We start from the raw sequence: 21,470 nt of genomic DNA, 5'->3' as shown, positions 1-21,470 counted from the left end.
CCTGGGCTTTTTGGGCCAGACTCCCAGGTCTGATGTAGGGTGAGGACATGAATTCGGGACCCATGAGCCAGCCAGTGAGCCCCGAATTCCATCTTTAGCCTCAACTCTACTCCACTTGTTTGCTTGCTTCTAAAATGGATTAAAAGGTGAGTTTTATTACTGTTAACCCTTTATCAGTCCCAAAAAGACAAGGGCAACATTTGTATGGACTGTTCTGCATATTGCAAACGGTTTCCGTTGATTTCCTCCTTGGACCCAGGAGGTGAACAAAATTGGCAAACGTGTCCACACTGTGAGCTCACGGTGCTCACGAGCTCCAGTGGTCGGAGAGCCCTCTGCATGGTCGGGCCGCTCTGCTCTCACCTCACAGCAGTTCTCAGCAAGCAGGTGGCTCCGGCGGCACCTGGGTGTCGGGCCTGAGGATGCAGGTGCGCCTGGAGTCTGAGGACCCACCCTAGATCCTGCCTCCACGGTGCTGTGTGAACGTGGACAAATTATTTGAGCCCCAGTTTCATCACCTGTAAAATGGGTACAGAACCTAATTCGTAGAGTTGTGAAAGGATTAGAAAGATATAGTATATTCTGACAGGCACCTTGCCTCGCGGGCCCTCAGAAAGTGGGAGCTTGGTTAGTAGCCATTCTATGAATAAACTTGGGTATCTCACGCCACATTAGAAGCTGCAAATAGAGTGGAGAGAGGAGAGTAATAAACCAGAAGTGGCAACTGCCACCAAGGAGGAAGTAAAGCAATTGGAAAAATAAAGTACAAGTGTCCAGATGAGGCTGTGTGACATGGGGCCAGGAGCCCTGCTGTCCTCAGCCATGGAGTCTCTGTGTCACTGAGGGGCAGTGACTGATGTGCATTCAAGCGGACCCTCTGCTAGCCATTGGGCTTTAATGGATGTCTAATATCTAAAGATAAGGGATTCAAGGGGTGTCTGGGTGGCTCAGTTAGTTGAGCAGCTGACTGTTGATTTTGACTCAGGTCATGATCTCACGGTTCCTGAGTTCAAGCCCCACATTGGGCTCTGCGCCAATAGCATGGAGCCTGCTTGGGATTCTCTCTCTCTCTCTCTCTCTCTTTCTCTCTCTTTTCAATAAAAGGGAATTTTCAATAAAAATGAAAAAAATGCAAGAACTTCAGAAAATTTCAGGATCAGCTATCCAGAAAACTTGCTAATACAGAATTTCTCACTGGAAAAATTCAGAAAGCTTTTTACCATATTTTGATTATTTTACCAGTTAATATATTTTTTAGCAAATAAAAAAATCAAGGCTAACCATTAAAAATCATTTAGAAGTGTTTTTCTTTTGTTATGAAGATTTTTATTCACTTTACTAAATAACTTCCTTAGGAGAGAGTTTTTGTTTTTTTTTGTTTTCTGGGTTTTCTTTTTCTTTTCTTTTCTTTTTTTTTTTGTTTTTTGTTTTGTTTTCTGGTGTGTGGGTTTTTTTTTTTTTTAATTGTTGTTTTGTCTATAGAAATGGTTCTCAGTAGCGGTGCCACCTGGTGGAAAAAACATGAGTAAAAATCCCTGCACTGTCGCAGTTTGGAAACTAGAGCAAAGTACTTGGTTGTTTTGTGTCTCTGTTTTCTCATCTGTGAAATAGGACTTCCTGTGTTTCAAGGTGTTATATGTGGAAAGACTCTGTCTGGTATCTGAGAAAGAATCTCAAAATATATTTTTAAAAAATTTTGCCTTTTGATCAATATATATAAAACAAAAAATTATTTTTGTTTTTAGATTTTTATTTTAAAGAGAGAGGGAGAGAAAGCCCGTGGGAGAGGGCCAGCAGGAGAGACAGGCTCCACGCTGAGCATGGGACACAAGCAAGGGCTCGTTCCCCAGACACTCGGATTAGGACCTGAACTGCAATCATCCGGACTCGGACCGGGACTGAGCCGCTCAAGCAGCTCCAATTCATTTAGCCACAATGTATCTTTTCCGGATTATGGGGGTTTGGGTATGGAGGGAGAGGAGGGCATATTACCTTAGTGTTAACTTCTAAAAATGATAATAGCTTTTACTTAACCCAGTTTTAGCAACTCAGGATCCAGCTAGTTATTTTTAATGAACACTTGACCCCGGAACAATGCAGGTGTGAGCTGCACGTGGTGCTAGGGTCACCTGTTGTAGGTTTCCCAAATATGAACTGGGGGACTTATAAGTATCATATAGTTATAAAATCAGATTTCCTCGCGCTAATTTGTCAGAAGGAAATCTTTTCACCTTTGAGACAAGAATCTGTGAGTGTGGCACGTTGGGCTTGATGTGAAAGCCACAAAGGGGGTAGCAGGTGGGAAGAGAATGTTCTGGAGTTGAAATGGGGAAAGTTGTCCCTAAGATGCACAAATGGATCACGATAGTAGCCAAAATTCATAAAATAGGAAAAATCAAATACACACAAAAATGTACACGGGGAGACAGTAGAAGGGACTATTTTTGGTATACCAACATTTATTTTACAACCAAAATATGACTGTGTGTATGTGCGCACACGTGTGTGTGCACAAATATTAGTTATAGATAGAAGAGTTACAGGAAATAGACACGATTTGAAGTGAGTATTAACCTTTCAAAACGAAAACATGCTCATCTTAACACACGTGGCTCAGGCTTTGGCTGATTAAAGTACATAAACCCCGTGTGTTCCCTTAAATCTGCGGCCCCAAAATTAACACTGTAGTCAGGAATATTTGAACCTGCTAGACCGGTTGAGCCTGTCCCTCTTGAATCTTGCCTACTGAATGCTGTTGACGCCTCCAGGCCGGTGCTGGGAGTTGGGAGATAATTTGCTCAGAGTGAAAGTCAGCGAAGCTTGTTTTTCTGAGAACCTTTGACCTGGAAGTGATCCCAAGTTAGCTTAGTTCATACGTCTGGGTCTGAGATGAGTGCATGAATGCCATTCCACAGGGCTCCCTGGCTTTCCTTTCACTAGTTTTATGCGGAGAAAGAGAGACTCCTGGGACTTCCTTAGTGAGAAGGGACTGCATGTTTACCCACTTCTGCCTTGCCTGCGTGGAGAATCCTGCCTGGCTGCCGCTCCTGTTTCTCTCCTCCGCTATCTTACGTCCAGCTTCTTGGTCGCCTTCACGGCTGTGCACAGTGACCATCTGTTTGAACACTACTGTTTAGAGGAAATTTATAATTCTGCCTTCTTCTGAGTTCTTATTTCCTAAAACTGGACCCCACATCCTCCCTTAGATTCTCAAGCATAGGGGAGATATTTTTTCTCTTAAGTTTACTTCTGGATTATTTTCAAAGTGCTAATTATGTGCCTCCTGTTATGCCAGACACTGAGAAAATTCTGAAGTCAGAAAAACACTTAAACCTAATCACAGAGAATAGTGTGAAGACAAAGCACTTCAGGAAATGACCTTGTACCATAGAGGTTCTTAAATCCCTGACTAAAGCATCTGCCCTTTATCATCTGGAGTTGGTATAAGGGAGCTAGTGGAGATTTTGGATGGGAGAGCATTAGGCATAACTAACGTTGTCGGGGGTGGGCATAATGATGTAGGGGATTTAGGGAGTAAAAGGGAGGCTGTTAGCACGTGGGGACAGTAATGCCTCTGTGAACTGATTGTGTGAGAACCATTTTTCTTAAATGAGTTTGAAAAAAAAACACCTTCGTTGTATTATGGAAGCAATATTGGCTTGAGAGAATGCAGAGATTTATAAACAGTACATGTAAGAAAAAAATCACCCATTATCTTATAACTTAAAAATTATTACCAATATTTTATTGTCTTTCTGTTGATAAAACTGGGATCATATAATGTGAGCAGTTTATACCCTTACTTAGTAAAAATATTTGCCTATGTTGCTATTATTTGAAATGTGATCTCTGAGTGATGATTAAGCCTGTCAAATGGATGGTCCATAATTTAGCTTTTGTGCTTTGGTTGGACATTCTTTGATCTACTCCAGTGGCCTCCTACCCAGGGTCATTTTTCTCCACTTGCTGCCCAATCCCTCATAACTGATTCTTTACACCATATCCAGAGATAAATTGCCTTTGATTTCTTTTTTTTATTGAAGTGTAACCTACACCTGGAAAGGGACACATACAGAAGCAGGCGCATGAAGTTTCACAGGCACATTTCGCCCATACTGCCAGCATCCAGATCAAGCAAGGAAGATGCCAGGATGGGAGCATCCCTGTTACGTGTCCCTCAAGGTACTGACAGCCCTTAACCCAAGGGAAACCACCATTCTGACTTTCAGTGGCAGAGATTACTTTTTCCTGTTTTTGAAATTTATGTAAAAGGAATCAAGTAGTATGATGTCTTTTTTTTAATCCATTGTCTTTTGCTTGACATTATATAGATGTGAGATTCATCTGTGAGATCCGTCCATATTGTTGCCTACACTCGCGTGTAGTTCTTACTCACGGCTCTCCGGGATCGCATCCTGTGAATCAACCACATCTGTGTTATCTATGCGACTGTTGATGGGCATTTGGGTGATTTCTAGTGTTTGATTGTTACAAATACTACTGCTGTGAATATTCTAGCAAATGTCTCTTTTGTGAACAGATACATACATTTCTACTTGGTGTATCCCTCAGAGTGGATTTGCTGAGTTAGCTTCCAAAGATACTACCAAATAGGTGTCTTACATAGTCGTGCTGATTTGTGTGCCCACCAACAGTATACGATAGGTCTGGTTGTCTCACATCCTTGCCAACACTTAGTATTGTCAGTTTTTTGTAATTTCAGCCATTTTGATGACTTTTTAATGGTCAATGTGACATTTTAAAAAATGCAAATACGGTTATATTTCTTTTCTGTTTTAAAGTTTCTAATAGCTTTTCATTTTACCTAGATTCAAATCCAACCTTCTTTTCATTGCCTATGGGTCCCCTGGATGGTCTAGCTCCAGTCTCCTCTGTGACTTCATTTACCCAGAACTCCTGCTTATTCACTCTTTTCAGTTCACACTGGCCTGGCTTCATTTACGTTATTTTGAAATGTACAAACTCTTGGGAGAAATTGATGTGTGAGTTGGGTTCAGTGGGAAATCATCGGACATTTAGCTCAAACAAATAAAACCCACTGCACATTATATAAAATACACATTCATGTATGAGGTCTTTAATAAAAATCATCACCCTGGCAGTCTTCTGAATACACATCAGATCCTGAAGGTGAAAGACAACCCATCTGAACTCAGTGATCCTAGAAATTGCTGCTTTCCACCTGCTCTCAGGAAGAGGTACAGGATCTAAGGAGAAATGATTTCACTTCATCAAAATAAATTAATAAATAAATAAACGATTAGAAAGAGTCCACTGACCATGGCTTGTGCCTAATGGCAATAGCTTCTAAGAATGTTCCCACCGCAAAATTATCTGCAGTTCAGGAAGACGGATGAGGAGGAGTCAGTGGAAGAGTGAGGATAAACTCCAGGCTCATCAAGTATTTATTGCCATCAGGCACTTGTGACAAGGGTTTCACAAATGGCACTTGAAAAGTGGGTCCAATCATCCCTATCTCATAGAGAAGGGCTGCTGCTGGGATTTGAACTCCTGGTCAGGGACAGGACAGTGAGGCGCCTCTGTGCCTCCCTTTGAAAGAAACCATATGAGACATAAGAGGCAGAATTTAATGAGTTCTCTGCAGATTGAAGTGAGCAACCAAAATGAAGGCAAACAACCAGGAAGGACAAAACACGTGAGAAAATGTTTCCCAGGGGACACATAAATGGCCAATGCATATAGGCAAAGATGTCCCATCCTACTAGGAATTCAAGAAATACAAAATCACAAGACAGCTTTTTCATCACCGGACTGGTGAAAGTGGCAAAATGTGTAAGTCTGATATTACCAAATATTGCCAAGAATGTGAAACAATGCAACTCTTCTGCTTTAATGGTGCCTAATGTGAAGAAAATGAGGGATTTTCTAATACAGTCACAGATGCATCTACCCAGTGATGTCGCAATTTCACTCACTAGACAACCTCTCAAAAAATCCACATAAGAGAACATTATAGAAATATTCACCACAGCACTATTTTTAAGGGCAAATATAACTTTGAAAGAACGTATGTGTCCAAAGGAGAGGGATACATAAATTGGAGTACAGTCATACAATGGAATATCATACCGTAGTGACCTTGAACCACACTCCTCAAAATGATTGCGTTTACATTGCTTAAGGAACACACACACACACACACACACACACACACACACACATGAATGATAAGCACTAAACAGGATAGCGAGTTTGGATGGGGGGAGGGATACATACAAGAAACTTGGTTTTTGTGATTTCTGAGGCTGGGTCTTGCTTCCATGACTTGTTTTGAATTCCTCAGCTGTTAACCATTGCACATTGCACATCTAAAAGGAAAAATTTTATTTTATTTTAAATGTTTATTTATTTTTGAGAGAGAGACGGAGTGTGAGCAGGGAAGGGGCAGAGACAGAGGGAGACACAGAATCCGAAGCAGGCTCCAGCTCTGAGCTGTCAGCACACAGCCCAACGCCGGGCTCGAACGCACGCACGGTGAGATCATGACCTGAGTTGGTGCTTAACCAACTGAGTCACCCACGTGCCCCTAAAAGGAAAATTTTAAATGTGAAAATCAGTGAAGAAGAATAAAATGATTGAACTCAGGAAGTTCCTGCATAAAACAAGAATTTTCTCAGCCCCATTGTAAAGAAGCCTGAGTTTAGCCACAGAGAAGCTCCCTAAACAAATTGTTTAAATTCCTTACTCCCCTTTTCTCATTAGCAAACAATGCTCTTTAGTTTCTCCAATTTTTCAAGGTAATCAAGAGCCTGGTGTAAATGTTTTAGCTTTCTGTTGTTTTTAGTTGCAATTTACACCTTCCTGATAGGTTCTGCCCTGAAGCCAGGTGGTCTGTCTCCCTGTATCAGGAAATACAGGCCTAGAAAGCATCCCTGAAAGTGTTAAGCGGCAGGTCCAGAGCCCCACTAGAGAAAGAAAATACCAGAAATATCCCTTAGAGGTGCTGCAGGGAGGGGTGGGGGGGTGCTGAGATGTCATGTGGTATCTTCATAAGCTTTGGGGCAACTATGCTGATTGGATTTGGTACACGTGACTATTGTCCAACTATAAAAAAAAATAAGATGTGATCCCAATTTTTACATAAGGCAGAAACTGAACAAGACAATGAAAATTAAGAAAAAAGATTGAAATAACTTTTAACGCTGCTTATAACGTCACTTGACTTTTTTTGTGCTAACACCTTTGTTTTGTTTTGGGTAGGTGCCTAGACCTTGCAGGATGTATATGTACTGAGGAACCTCATTTAATGCTGATATTAGGGGAAAGTAATAAAATATCTCCATTTACAGCTTAACAAAGGGGTCCTCCATGTGCCAGAGGCCTAAGGGGTCCCAAGATCTGTGAAATCAAAACTATTTTCATAATAGTATTCAGACCTTCTTTGTCTTTTTAATTCTCATTTTCTCCATTTTTTCACCTGAAAGTGGACTTTTCCAAAGGCTGCCTGACACGTTACGTCCTAAGAGACTTGATGCAGAAGCAGGTGTGAGAATCCAGCTGTCTTCTGTTAAGTCAGACATCAGAGACTTGGGAAGAGTGAGCAGGGGTATATGGTAGTATGTGGGACAATATGACTTTTCTCGATAACTCTGTTTATTTTGGAAAGTTCAGTTATTTTTCAAAAGCTGTACGATATTTAGGTTAACACTTATGTTAACGTTTATTGTTCGTATTTAAAATAAATCAGAAAATGAACATTTTAAATGCTCCCATTTTAATTTCTGATATAGTAAATACTGACAGCTGTAACCCACATAAACAAGCACTTTAGAATCCTTGATAATGTTTAAGAGTATAGCAATTTGCAAACCACTGGCCCCCAGCCCATCACAGAAAGCTGTGCTATTAATGAAATTGCTGAACTCCTGTCCTGTTTCGGCCTCCCTGTCTCTAAAACCACAAAGACGGCCAGCTAGAGGTTGGCCGGGAATCTGCTCAATGGCAATTACATTCCATATATTTTATTTTTTCCCCTGAGTCCCAGTGCCCTGCAGGGACATCTCTGGGTGTCTCCTGATGGCTGGGGTAACCTGTCCTGTTATCATTGGAGATTTCAGGCGGAAGCGGACTTTGTGCTCCAGGTGTTTCAGGATCGCCCTGGGGTGTCCGCTTTCCGGAAGTTGCCAGCTTGCCTTAGGCAGGTAATGCTATTCCTTAGAAGCTGCTTGTGATGGCTTCAAGTTTGGGGTATTCTATACAGACCAAAGCAGGGCACGGAAAAACTGCTCAAACGGGGTTCAGAAAGGAAATAATTCACTTATGGGAACAATTCGGAATAGATTTAGGCAGACATGACTGCCAGGGAAAGACTTGCCAGCTGCCAGAAAATCACTAAGGACCTCTTTAAACCCACTTCTTGGTCTGATGGCACCATCCCTTTCTCCGCTCCCCCTGGGGAAGGTAGGCCTGCCTGCCCACGGAGGCAAGGAAGAGGGGTGGTACGGAAATGCCAGGCCTGAGTTCAGGGCCTGTTGCAGATTCTCCACTCTCCACGGGATCCTGCCTGCTCAGGCCCGTCTGGAGGCAGCCAGCGGGCGGTCGGGAGGGTGCGGCTGGGCCAGGCGAAGGTGTGGAGGGAAAGAGGTGGCGGGCTAACAGGTGCGTGACCGAAAGGCCCGCGATCGGGCCGCCCCGGCCTGCTGGGTGACCATGGGGGAGCGGGCTCCGTCTCTGGGCGAAGGTGGGCAGCTCCGGTCCACCTGCCGGTCCGGCGGCGCTCTGCCCTCCTCTCCCCTCCCCTGCAGCCCTTTGCCAGGTCGGCCCCAGCGGGCTTCTCCCAGGTGAGCGGGCGGTGCGGGCTGCGCTCGGACCACTGGGCCCAGGCGCAGGGGAGAGGCTGCACGGGACGCACAGGCGGGGTTGCCGTTCTCCGGGCGCCAGACTCGCACCCCGGAGTTGGGAACCTCCCTCCCTCCCATCACTTCCTGGCATCGAGCCTCCCAACTGCTCCCGCCTATCCCTCTCCAGCCTGCGTGGTCCGGACGTCGGCCGGGGGCGGGAGTCTTGAGGGCACTGCGGGTAAATGTAGGCTCCCCGCGAAGACGGGAAGGTCAGTGGCCTGGGTTAGGGTCCTGAGACCCGCTGTCGCGGCCGCCGCCGTGCCTCACCCGCTCGCACCTTGTCTCTTCCTGTAGCCCAGCGAGGGATGCTGGCCCTGCTGTTTTGCGGCGCGTCCTTGGCACTTGCACCCTTGGTCGGAGCGGGTAAGTGGGGCTGTCCTCGCCGCCCTGTCCCCTTGCGGCTCTGCGGGAGCGGCGACCCCGGGGGATCGCAGGAGCCCCCCAGCCGCGCGGTGACTTCTACCCGTGGGACCAAGTAGAAGTACACTGAGTGGGGAACCCCAAGTTGCCAGCATCTGATGCTCAGCCCCAAACGTCCCCTTTGAGTTTTGAGGCGACTAGGGAGGGGTGGCAGGCTGGGGTGAGTGGGCGGGGTGGGAAGGAGGTGTGGATAGGCAGATTTGGAAGTCCTGAGTCCAAATGCCCAAGTGGATACAATACTATTTTATATGACAAAGGGTCATTTTATGACCCAGGGTTAAAAAAACAAAGAAACTGTGAGCAGAACAGACAGACTTCTTCCAGGAAGAAACGCAGTGCGATGCAACTTATATCGCGGTTCAGTAGAAAACGGCCTTGACGTGAGCAGATTTGTAAACAGTCCTTTTTGGGATGAAATACCTGCACCTTTTATTCAAGACAGAGTGAAATAACTGGGGGTCAGAGCACAAAGAAACAGGACGAGGGGGCTCAGAATAGGAACGTTTGCGCGGGCGGGTGGAAGGACTCAGAAAAGAAGGGACAGAACAAAATCATCCCAGATGGAGAGGACAAGTAAATTGTTTTATGGACACGTTTTTGTCCATAAATCAAATCGGCAGACTGTCTCAGGGAACATGCACGCCGAGAAAACTCTCCAATACAATTTCAAATTGGCTAGAAAATTAAAGAGGAATTTGTTAAAACTAATAATAAATAGAACCCGGGTTCTCTTTCATGATTCTCTCTTCCCTCTTTCTTTCCCTAGATGTGTGCAAGGATACTAGAATGTACAGGGAGACGCCTCCCGCAGGCCAGCCTTTTGCTTTTAATTGTATAAACCTGGTTCCAACATCCGGGAAAGTACTCGTAACATGGTATAAATATCCTAGCAAAAGCCCAATATCCAAAAATGCACAGTCTAGAATTCACCAGGAGCAAAACTGGATTTTGTTTCTCCCCCTGACACAGGAGGACACTGGGATCTACCAATGTGTTATAAAGTAAGTTTCTCATTTAAAATAGAACTAAGTCCCTCTGTCTCTCTCTCTCACACGCCTCTATAATGTTTTATATATATATATATATATATATATATATATAAAATTCTTTTGGGAAAATTCTTCATAAACTGTTAATAAACATAGCTCAGTGAGAAGGAGCACCTGGGAGGCTCAGTGGGTTAAGTGTCCTACTTTAGCTCAGGGCATGACCTCACAGTTGGTGAGTTCAAGCCCCGTGTGGGGTTCTGCGCTGAGCGCTCCGAGACTGGAGCCTGCTTCTCATTCTGTCTCCTTCTCTCTCTGCCCCTTCTCAGCTTGTACTCTCTCTCTCTCTCAAAAAATAAAATAAACATTAAAAAAATTTTTAAAAGAAAGGTCAGTGAGAAGAATAAAATACGGTTTTATAATTGTTACCAGATGGTTTCCGGTGAACACATTTTACAACTGATTTATAAATCCGTTGTTGGAACATGAAATGCATCTTTTCCCATTGAAATAAGGCCAGAGGCCAGATCAGCTTGAAAGTCTGATTCTCCCATTGTTATTGCTGCCTTTTCTCTTAGCGTGCCAGAAGTTTTTGTGACAAGTGGCACAACCGGATAGGAATGCACCTCCTTTGAGCCCCTTTTCGTAATGGCCATAGGAATTTAACAGTGACTGAGCATAAGATACGTCCCAGGCCCTATGCTAAGCCTCATGCTAGGATATTAGGTACATGAGTGACCCAGGGCTGGGTGTGTGTGGAGACAGTTGGGCCTGGAGGGGGCTGTGGGGAACCAGAGAGCATATGTCCCACCAAAGGCAGTGATCTCTATACAGCTCAAGTCCATTTTCTAATTTTTCAAAGGAACCAGGAAGTATATGTGTGTGTGTGTGTGTGTTTCAGTGTGTGTGTGTGTGTGTGTGTGTGTGTGTGTGTGTGTGTCACTTTGCAATAAGCTTTGTGAGTATGGCTTAAATAAAACACATTTGTGAACAAACTTAGCCTAAGGGCCTCAATTTTGTTACCTTCCCTTACTGGCATGCATGTCTTTAACAAATGATTTGATGTCTCTGTGCCTTGCTTTTCCTATCTGTGAAACGGAAGTAATGCCAGCCTGATAGGGTTGAAGGGACAGTTAGCTGAGGTTATGTGTGAAATTGGTACTCTAGGAAGGGGATTGCATTTGCCCAGTGGTGCACGAGTGGGAGTGGCCAGGAACCCCTGTTTCCGGCTCCTTCCCACAATGTCCCGCACTGTGTAGGTGACAGCTCCAGCAAGCTGCCTTGTGGAGGTCTTCGGTCCTATTTGACGCTAGGTTATGAAATAACAGAGATGGAAATGGTCTGGCACACAAGTCCATCGGATATCTGGGCTGGATTTAGAGTATTAAATCTGGTTGCCGTGAAACAGGGAAAGACTATCTTTCCTAGAAAGTAGACATGGATGCTGTCTGTCATGGAAAACAATAAACATGAATTCTCACAAATCATTAACGTACAGATATGAGACGTACTTAGTAAAGTAAAATTTTTCTTTGAAGTAATTTCAAATTTATGCAAAATTTACAGGAATAGTATAAAGAACTCCCATCTATCCTTTATCTAGATTCCTCATTATTTTAACATTTGCCACATTTACCTTATAATTCTCGCTGTCTCTCGGTCTTTGTCTCTCTTCATATATGACTGATCCCTGAACAACATGGGTTTGAGCTGCATAGGTCCACTTATACACAGATTTGTTTGATAAATATACTACATTGCTGTAAATGTATTTTCTCTTTCTTATTTTTCCTAAACATTTTTCCCTCTAGCTTTATTTTTTTCTTTTTTTCCTTTTTCTTTTTTCATTTTAGAGAAATGAAAAAAGAGAGAGCATGAGAAGGGTGGAGGGGCAGAGGGAGAGAGAGAGAATCTTTTTAGGAAATTTTAAAAAATGTTTTATTTATTTTTGAGTGACACAGAGAGAGTCAGATTATCAGCCGGGGAGGAGCAGAGAGAGGGAGACACAGAATCTGAAGCAGGCTCCGGGCTCCGAGCTCCAAGCTGTCAGCACAGAGCCAGGTGCAGGGCTTGAACTCAAGAACTGTGAAATCATGACCTGAGCCGAAGCCAGACGCTTTAACCGACTGAGCTTCCGAGGTGCCCCAAGAGACAGAATCTTAAACAGGCTCCACGTTGAGCTCCCAGTAGGGAGCTTGATCTCACAACCCTGGGATCATGACCTCAGCTGAAATCAAGAGTCAATTGTTCAACTGACTGAGCTACCCAGATGCCCCTCAAGCTTACTTTATTATAAGAATACCATATATAATCCATATAACATACAAAATGTGGGTTAATCTATTGCTTATGTTATCAGTAAGGCTTCCAGTCAATAGTGGGCTCCTAGTAGTTCAGTTCTATGTGGGTTTTCAGGAGTGCACAGGGTCCACTGCCCTAACCCCCATGTTGTTCAAGGGTCAAGTGTATATGTATGTTACATGCAATATTTTTTCGAGCCATTTTTCTAAAACACTTGAGTTATATGCATCTTGTTCCTTTAGCCTTGAGTAGTTCCATATGTATTTGCTGTCGAGAATATTTTCATACATAATCACAGTGTAGTTATCATATTCAGGAAATGTAACCATCACATAACATTTTTATCTAACTCCCAATTCATACTCTAATTTTGTCAATTGTGTCAATTTTCGTGACACATTTTTTCTTTCCTTTCTGGTAGAGCATCCAATCCAGGATCATGTATTGCAGCTGCTGCCATGTATTTTCAGTCTCTTTTCATCTGGAACAGGTCCTCTGTTCTTTGTGACATTGACATTTTTAAGGAGTTTAGGCAATTTTATATAGTTTTATAGTATATAGTAGTATACTACAGTATATAGTTTTATATACTATCCTTTTATTTGGGTTTGCCAGACATTTCTTCTTGAGTAGGTTGAGGTGAGCCTTCTTGGCTGGAATAGTATGTAGTTTGTGTCTTGTTCAGACAACACACTCAGTGGCTCATGGTGTCCATCTGCCCCTCATTGGTGGTGTTCAGTTAGATCACTTGTCCAGGGTTTCCGCAATATAAATATTTTTTTTCCTTTTGTAATGAATGATTTGTGAGATGCATCCCACCTTGTTTGAGGCAGAGGGCTTGTGCCGTATCTTGAAGATGATTTGGCAATATGGAGATGAACATATTCGTTTGATTTTGTGACTGTTGGAATTTACAAGGTTTCAATTTGCCTTTTTTTTTTTTACAGCTATACAAACACCTGTCACAGAATCCATGTAAACCTAACTGCGTTAAGGAAATATTGGTATTGTATGTCTGGAAACAGTCAGCAGACTGTATCAGATGAATACCAACAAATATTACATGCCGGAAAAGACGAGAGCCTTACTTGTTACCTGAACTTTCCACAGAGTTGTATTTTGGATTCAATAACGTGGTACAAGGTAAAAAAATAATAATAATTTTCCTCTTGATATTTTTCTACTTCTTTAAAACGTGCTTGTTTTGGGGGTGGCTGGGTGGCTCAGTCGGTTGAGCATCCAGCTTTGGCTCAGGTCATGATCTCACAGTTTATGAGTTCGAGCCCTGCGTTGGGCTCTGTGCTGCTGCTAGCTCAGAGCCTTGAGCCTGTCTTCGGATTCTGTGTCTCCCTTTCTTTCTGCTCCCTCCATGCTTGTGTTCTGTCCCTCTCTCTCTCTCTCAAAAATAAATAAACATAAACAATTTTTTAAACTTACTTGTTTTTAGTTTAAGTTTTAAGGCACAGTTGGTGAAGAGATTTGTGTATGTAGGACAGATTTGTTAGCTAATTGCTATCGATAATTTTACTGTGCTGATTATTGCTTTTAAAATTTATGGTTCTTATAACTTTGTAATATTTTATTCCTGTATTCATCACCTCCCCACTATTGTATTTTTCCAGAACTGTTCTCAATTGTTCTTTTATTTTAACAGACTAATAAATTTATTTGAATGGGTACTACATGCACACAATTCAATAATCACAAAGTGTAAAAAGTCCCCCCTGGAAAGTGTCCTCTACACTCCTGAGCTGTGTTTGCCATGGGCCATCACACCTTTCCTAGCATGTGGTGCCTTTATTAGTTTCTTCTATTCTTTGCATTATATTTGTATTGTGTTATCCAAGCAAATGAAACTACATCTTTGTCCCTGCCTTTTTATGCAAACACGAAACCTTGACTCACCTTTCTGCACTCTGTGTTTTCACCTCGGAGCATTCTCTCTTCTTGGCTGTACCAGCAGACGTTAGTGTCTAAGACATAATCCTAGGCATGGAGAAGCACAGCCTGGTTATTTACCATTGGGACTTGTTTTCCTATAACTCTGCTTGTTAGCACCTGTCAACCCAGCCATCTGGGGCGTGAATTATCTCTGCGGAAGCTTTTTATCTACCGATTCCATCTCATGAATGGAGATAGGCTTATACAAATTTCTTATTTCTTCCTGGAAGAGTTTTGGTAAGATTTCATTTTTGCAGGAAATTGCTCATTTCATTAAACATTTCAGACACTCTGGCATGCAATGGTTTATCCCCTTTGCTCTATTAATGTCCGTTTCTGCCGAAAGGTTCTTCTTTTTATCCCTGTTACAATGTATTTGTCTCTCCCTGTCTCACAGGATTAGTCTTTCATAAGAGAGTTGTCAGTTTTATTACTTTTTCAAAGAATCCAGTCTTGACCTTGTTGATCCTTTCTGTCATAAGCTTCATGTTCATCTACTTTGTTTCCATTTTCTGTTCTCACAGGGACTGTGGCAATGAATGTCCTCATGTGCTTTAAAGCATGTTTGCCAATGCATAAGATTTTTAGGGTACATTCTGATTAGCCTTATAATTGTTAGATTGTAGGGTATGTATAAAGTATTCAATTTTACGGATGATGCCAAGTTTCTTGACAAAATTTTTTATCAGCTTATTCTCTCTGCTGCAATATTCTAGACTCCCTAAAACCTTATCGAGGACTTTGTATTGTAAGACATATATATTTTTTATCGGCTTGGGTATAAATGACTTATATATTTTTTATCAGATGGGTATAAATGTTACTGTATTGTTGTTTTAGTTTGCTTTTCCTTAATTATTAGTGAGATTGAATAACCTTTGCATACGTTTATTGACCATTTTTAAATCCTCAGAACTGCTGACTCCTATCTTTTGCCCTATTTATTTTTTTCGTTTTTCTTACCATTTTGTTACTGACTTACAGGAGATTTTATATATTTATACATTCTGAGTACCAATTTTTGGAAGGCATGAACAATTTTCATTGAGGCTCAGAGTACTTATAGAAAATGTGTGAAGCATAAGCAGACAAGCTTGATGGATTATCAGAAACTAAACCTACCCTTTCATTACCCCTTCCAATGATCAAGGTCAAGAACTAAAACACCACCAGCACCTCAGAAGGCCGTCTTCCAAAGAACTGTACTTCCCTAACCCCCTGACTTGTATTAGCATAGATTGGAGTTGCCAGTTTATGAACTTCATTGAAATTGAATCATATTGTATGTAGTACTTTGTGCCTAGCTTGCTTGGCGCAGTAGTAAACTTGTGAGACTTATCATTTGAAGTTGCTATTGACTCAGTTTTCTTTTAGGGCCATGCTCTTAGTGGTTTAACCAAACTGTGTGGCCATTTCAGTCCCAGCTGGTGACTTCAGGGTTTTGCAGGATGTTCCTTTTTTTCAGGCCTTGCCTGTAGCTTTCGTCTCCTATACCAGCAGATCCATCAAAGCACTGTCTTATCAGTCTGTTGGCTGTCCCTTTAGGAATAATTTGGGATACTTAGTTCTAAATACCAGCCTTCTATTAATGAGAAGTTCGTCTTTACAGACTTTATAGCTACCACCTGTGCCTTCTCCACTGCCGAGGCTAATACCTGGCCCTGAGGAAATGGTCAGTAAATTTCAACTGAATGGGTGAATGGCTTCTGAGTTCTTTCTATCTCCAACATTTTTCACTTTTCTTATGAACTATTGGGCCAGTAGAAAAAACTGCATGACAAGCACTCCTTTAATGTGTGTCAGGGCATATAATAAACACTTTGTACACTCTCATTATCCTCTTATTAGCATTAGCTCTGACTACAATTTAATGACTAACAACAATCCTGTTCCAAGGGATGCCTGGCTGGATCAGTCAGTAGAATGTGCAACTCTTGATCTCAGGGTCATGAGTTCAAGCCCCACATTGGGCATGGCGCCTACTTGAAAAAAAAATTTCTAACCACACTCCCGTTCTGCTCAGAGGGTACTGATTGCCAGACCACAGTCCCCTCAGCCTCAGTTGGTTTTGATGGTGGCATTACCCACTTTCTAAGTCTGTCTTCGGCCTTCTCAGAATATGATGTCGCACGTCCCTCTCCATGGCTCCTGTCGACTCCTCCTTCAGCGTTCTGTCTCCCACCTAAGAGCCTTGCAGCAATGACCTCTTGGCACCAGCATTACAACCCTTTAGAGTCTTGACAGTAGAACTCTTCTCGAGATATTTTCCTCTTGGCCTGGACCTGTTGTGGTCATCAGTTTGAAAGCACTTGACATTTGTAGAGAGGTAGATTTTCAGAATCAACTTTGTCACTACCTCGGTGTTAATGATGGAGTTTTTCAAAGCCCTTGCTTGGACTTGCCTTCTACTTCCTGGATCAGATTATCCATGGGTGAGGCTCAGATATCTTTATTTTTTAAATATCTGCTCAGCTTGAGCAGATAGGAGGCCAGGACTCAAGCAGTATGAAGAGGAGGGGGTGTTCTGAAACTGTCCCACCAGTGACCTCAGTTGTGGCTGTGTTTTTGTCACTATCTAGTTCAGACCTTGAGTTACTTTTTGGGCCTCAGTATTGTCTTCTGTCAGCTGAGAGCATTGGAATCAATTCTCCAAGCATTTAAAGCCTATTATCTCCTGGGTCTGTGCCAGGAAATGCTTTGTGAAGGAGGTAAGCATTGCACTGCTGAAAGAATAAATAGCAATGAAGCTGGTGGGGAACAGAAAAAGTGATGGTAGTTAGAAAAAAAAACCAGCAGGTGCAAAGGGATCAGGTGAGAAAGAGAATGGTGTTTGGGGGCATTAGGTAGAGTCTGGGTCCATGTCAGAGTGGGGTAAGGTGATGCTAGGAAGTAGAAGATCTTGTATGCTAACCTGCACATAACCTTTCCCCTATTTAATGTATGTTAACAGCTAATACACTATTAGGAGAATGATATGCTCCTTCTTTACATGTTAGTAAAGTCCTCATAGAGGCACTGCAGGGAATTTATTGGAAGGGCTTGCGGATGGTGGCATGTGGATCATTGAAGCTATTTCAGAAATTCAGTGATTAAATGAAGACCATTTAGGAGAGTGTATGAAAGAGAACTGACAGAATGAGGGGAAAGGAGAGGAGAGTAAGAGGAGGGAACTCATTCCCAGTGGCCCCTCTTTTGTCCATTAATTGGAGGGAGAGATTAGGTAGAAATTTAGAAAGAACAGTGTAGGAGAGTAGGTGAATGAGAGCGTTGAAGGCAGAGAATTTCTAAGGTGAAGACCATGAATTAGTAGTGGTGCCCAGATCCATGGTGATGTGATTTTCTCCCATGGTGCACATCGGGTTGTAGGCATATAGGAGAGCGATGACAGGCCCGACCCAGGAGGGGGTTTTGCAGGCTGAATATGCTGGAAGGATAAAGGGTGACAGTGACACTAAAGTGATGGCCACATGATGGAAAAGGAAATAATACCTGAAGGAAAGCGGTAATTAATACCAAATGGAAGGGTCAAGAGGACTGATTCAAGAGAAGATAGAAAAATGGGTTTGATGTATAGAAAGTTCATGTAGAAAAATAGAATGAATATGGTGGGTAGATGCTCACTGTCCATGGTGAGCCTCTTTAAACATTAGAGAGGCTATAAAGCTAAAAAGAAAATAAGAGCAAAAACAAAGCAACCAAACACACACCCTGCAGTTTTCCAGGGTTTCCTGCAGCCAAAGTTCCGGATGTGACTTCTTTGGCTAGCTTCCCTGAAAGGCCTAAGTGAGTAACGGTAGAGTTGTCCTATTTTTTCTGCCGGACAGCATGGTCCTGGGCATTTTTCTGCAGCGGCGTTCCAGGGCCCAGACCTTGGCTTTGTGGGAGCTGAGCAGCAGTGCCGATGCCTTCTGATGAGGTATTTGTTGGGGTGGCCTCAGGAGACGGCATGACTGCGCACACTAGCGTTGCGTCGTGGCAACTCCTGGTGTCTGACTTGCACGTAGAGCATTGCAGAGTCTTGGGTTCCACCCCGCAGTCATGCCAGGGGTAGCAAGGATCTTGTGAGCTAGTTGACCAGCTTGGTCGGGTTTGGATCTCACTGTCTGAGGACTTCATAAAATTTTGTAAGCACCTGTTTTAAATCCCTTTCTGCCTAAAATAGATTGAATGCTTTTGCTTTCTGCACCTAAATCCCATCTGAGAGATATGACCTCACAGACTTTGTTTTGAAGAGTAAATGAAATCATCTATCTGGTAAGCCTTCAGTTCAGTATAGGTATATAGTAATTACTTAGTAAATAAATATCAGATATGATTATTTGGTTAAAATAAAGGGATGGAAGAGATGGAATAATAAAAAATGATAATCAGAATTGTATATTTGTTTTTAGAAATTTAGAAACATAGTAGGTCTGGATAATGACCAAGTGGCTGGGAGACTTGAAGACTGAGAGGAGTAGAGATGGTCCTTGAAATTGAAGGCTTATGAAGGAGAAGGTTCACGTACTAAAATATCTATTCTTGGGGTGCCTGTGTGGCTCAGTTGGTTAAACATCTGACTTCAGCTCAGGTCATGATCTCGTGGTTCGTGCGTTCGAGCCCCACATCAGGCTCTGCGCTGACAGGTCAGTGCCTGGAGCCTGCTTCAGATTCTGTGTCTCCCTCTTACTCTTCCCCTCCCTCACTTGCATTCTGTCTCTGTTTCTCTCTTAAAAATAAACATAAAAACATTTTTAAATAAGATAATCCATTCTCATGGACAATGAAGTATTCGCATTTGAAAAACAATAATGCCTCCAATTTTTCTTTCATTTCCAAATTCCTTCTCAATACAATGATTTCTGCTCTACTAGGAGGCTAACTCTGTACTTCCTGAGGTCATTCTCAAAGGCAAATATGATCGTCTCATTCCCTTGCTGGAAAAGCTGCAATGATCATCCCATATTCATGGTTTCCTATGACTGGGCTCCCAGGTGCCTGACCAGTTCTATCTCTATCACTGTCCTATGGGTGCTGCATCTTAGCCAGATGCTCTGGGCTATTTTGTTCCTGCAACTACTGCACATGCTGGGCTGCAAGTGTCCTTGGTGCTTGCGAGACAAAATACATTCCACTGTTGTCTGTTATTATTATTAATATTTTGAGTTTAAATCTTGTTAGTGAGATATCACTCACAGATTTGTAAGTAGCAATCAAGGCTTTCTGAGAACTTAAACTCGAAAATGTTGCCCTCGCGTACTACCGGAGAAGCAGTCCTAGTCACTGTAAGGGGACAGGAGCCATCAAGATTGCTTCTTAAATGATCAAGAGTGGATTTCCATATGAGTAAATATTTGTACATCTCAATGATGGAAACATAGAAAGGGATATATGTATCAACATATTCAGGGCCTCCAGAAATTGCCTCTATCCAAACCCTATCCAAAGAACGTTTTCATAGTCCGAGTACTCAATGTTTTTTGTGGGTCCCTCCTCCAAAGAAGGTGGCATCACATTATGGGATCTGATGCCTTCCTGCATCTGACCGTTACTAATAATACTCATTCTGTTTGTTAAGTAACTGTCCAATTATAATTAGGTTTCCCAAATGGGGAATGATGTAAGACTTCTAGAAATTCACATTGTAAATAAACAAATGCCCATTCTGGCATTAATTGAGTTTTAGCTTCCAAGCTGGATCATTCATATTATTCTAATGGTGAAGAACGGAGTCTGCTCCTGAACTAATACAGCTGACTCAGTGAGGAGAGAACTCAAAACTCAGGCAATTAAATCTTTATCCGGGTAACCCCTAAAGTCTGTCCTCTATATGATATGATTGTGAGCTTTCTGAAGACAGGGACTATATCTCATTCCTGCACAACAGAGCCTCTCACCGACTAGCAAAGAGCAGCAACTTGAATACTTTAATGAATAAGTGGGCTCAACAATCCAAGAAGTCACTCTGTGGAGTGGCACTTCCCAAAGAAAGGGGCCAAGTTTTGAGGAAATGTTCAGAAGTGGGTCTGCAAGATGGAAGAAGTGGCAATTAGCACGAGAATGTGAGCCTCTGACAGATGGAGGCTGGGGCCTACGCTGTGGGTGGCTGCTGAGGATGACGAGTGACAAAGACACTCCTGAGACCACCCAGACCTCCAGCTGGTTTGGTGTGAGGTTGTTCTTGTTGATGCAGCAGCAGCATGGGGGATGTGACATGTTACGTGACATCTGCCCATAAGCCTAGCTGGCGTACTTTGACTATTGCTCAGGCCACAAGCAGAATGTTCTGGAAGAGTTTTGGACCCCTGTAAAGTTCAACCCCTGACAGGTTGAGAAGGTGTATTTGGGCCTGGAACACAGTGGAAACAGTCATTCATCACCTGGGCTTGCAGTCTTGGAAAAGGGACATCATGCCATGAGAGGGGGGTCCCCTGGGAGATGTGGTCCCCTGCAGGTGGAAGGCGTTCCTGCCTGTTCTCACCTTCCCCCTGCACTCCTCTGCGGACCCAACCCAATCCTCATCCATATAGTCTTCCTTCTGGCCTGCGTAGGCCTCTCCTCTCAATGTCTATTAGACTTAATATTTACAGCACTCACTGTAGCTTATAATATATTCTTTGTCAAATCTTCTGTAGATATTTATCGATCTTTCTATGTACAGATATAGATGGATATGGTTGGATAGAGAGTAGATAGATAGATAGACAGTAGATAGATAGATAGATAACCATCTTCAGTTAGGTTATAAATTACCCATGATCTAGGAATCATATGTTTCTTGCATCTCCCCACAGTTCATAGGATGGTGCTAAGATGTAACTTATATACCAAAATACTCTTTGAATGTATAAGGGCTCCTGGGTGGTTTAGTTGGTAGAGCATTTGAATCTTGGTTTTCTTTTAGGTCATGATCCCAGGGTCATGGGATCAAGCCCCATATCAGGTTCTGCACTTAGTGCAG

At 42.7% G+C, this 21,470-nt stretch overlaps 1 protein-coding gene across 1 annotated transcript in view; it reads left to right on the top strand.

The window, feature by feature from the left end:
- The first annotated feature begins 13,579 nt into the window (after window positions 1-13,579).
- The window catches only part of IL1RL2 (interleukin 1 receptor like 2), a 33,092-nt gene continuing 25,201 nt past the window's right edge, over window positions 13,580-21,470 (top strand). Inside the window, exon 1 of the mRNA XM_029936204.1 lies at window positions 13,580-13,732. Within this exon, the coding sequence (XP_029792064.1) occupies window positions 13,601-13,732 (132 nt within the window). The 5' untranslated portion in view covers window positions 13,580-13,600. The remainder of the gene's footprint in view (window positions 13,733-21,470) is intronic.

The sequence above is a fragment of the Suricata suricatta genome, chromosome 4 (assembly GCF_006229205.1).
Source record: "Suricata suricatta isolate VVHF042 chromosome 4, meerkat_22Aug2017_6uvM2_HiC, whole genome shotgun sequence".
NCBI classification, from domain to species: domain Eukaryota; kingdom Metazoa; phylum Chordata; class Mammalia; order Carnivora; family Herpestidae; genus Suricata; species Suricata suricatta.
This window is presented reverse-complemented; position numbering and strand designations above follow the sequence as displayed.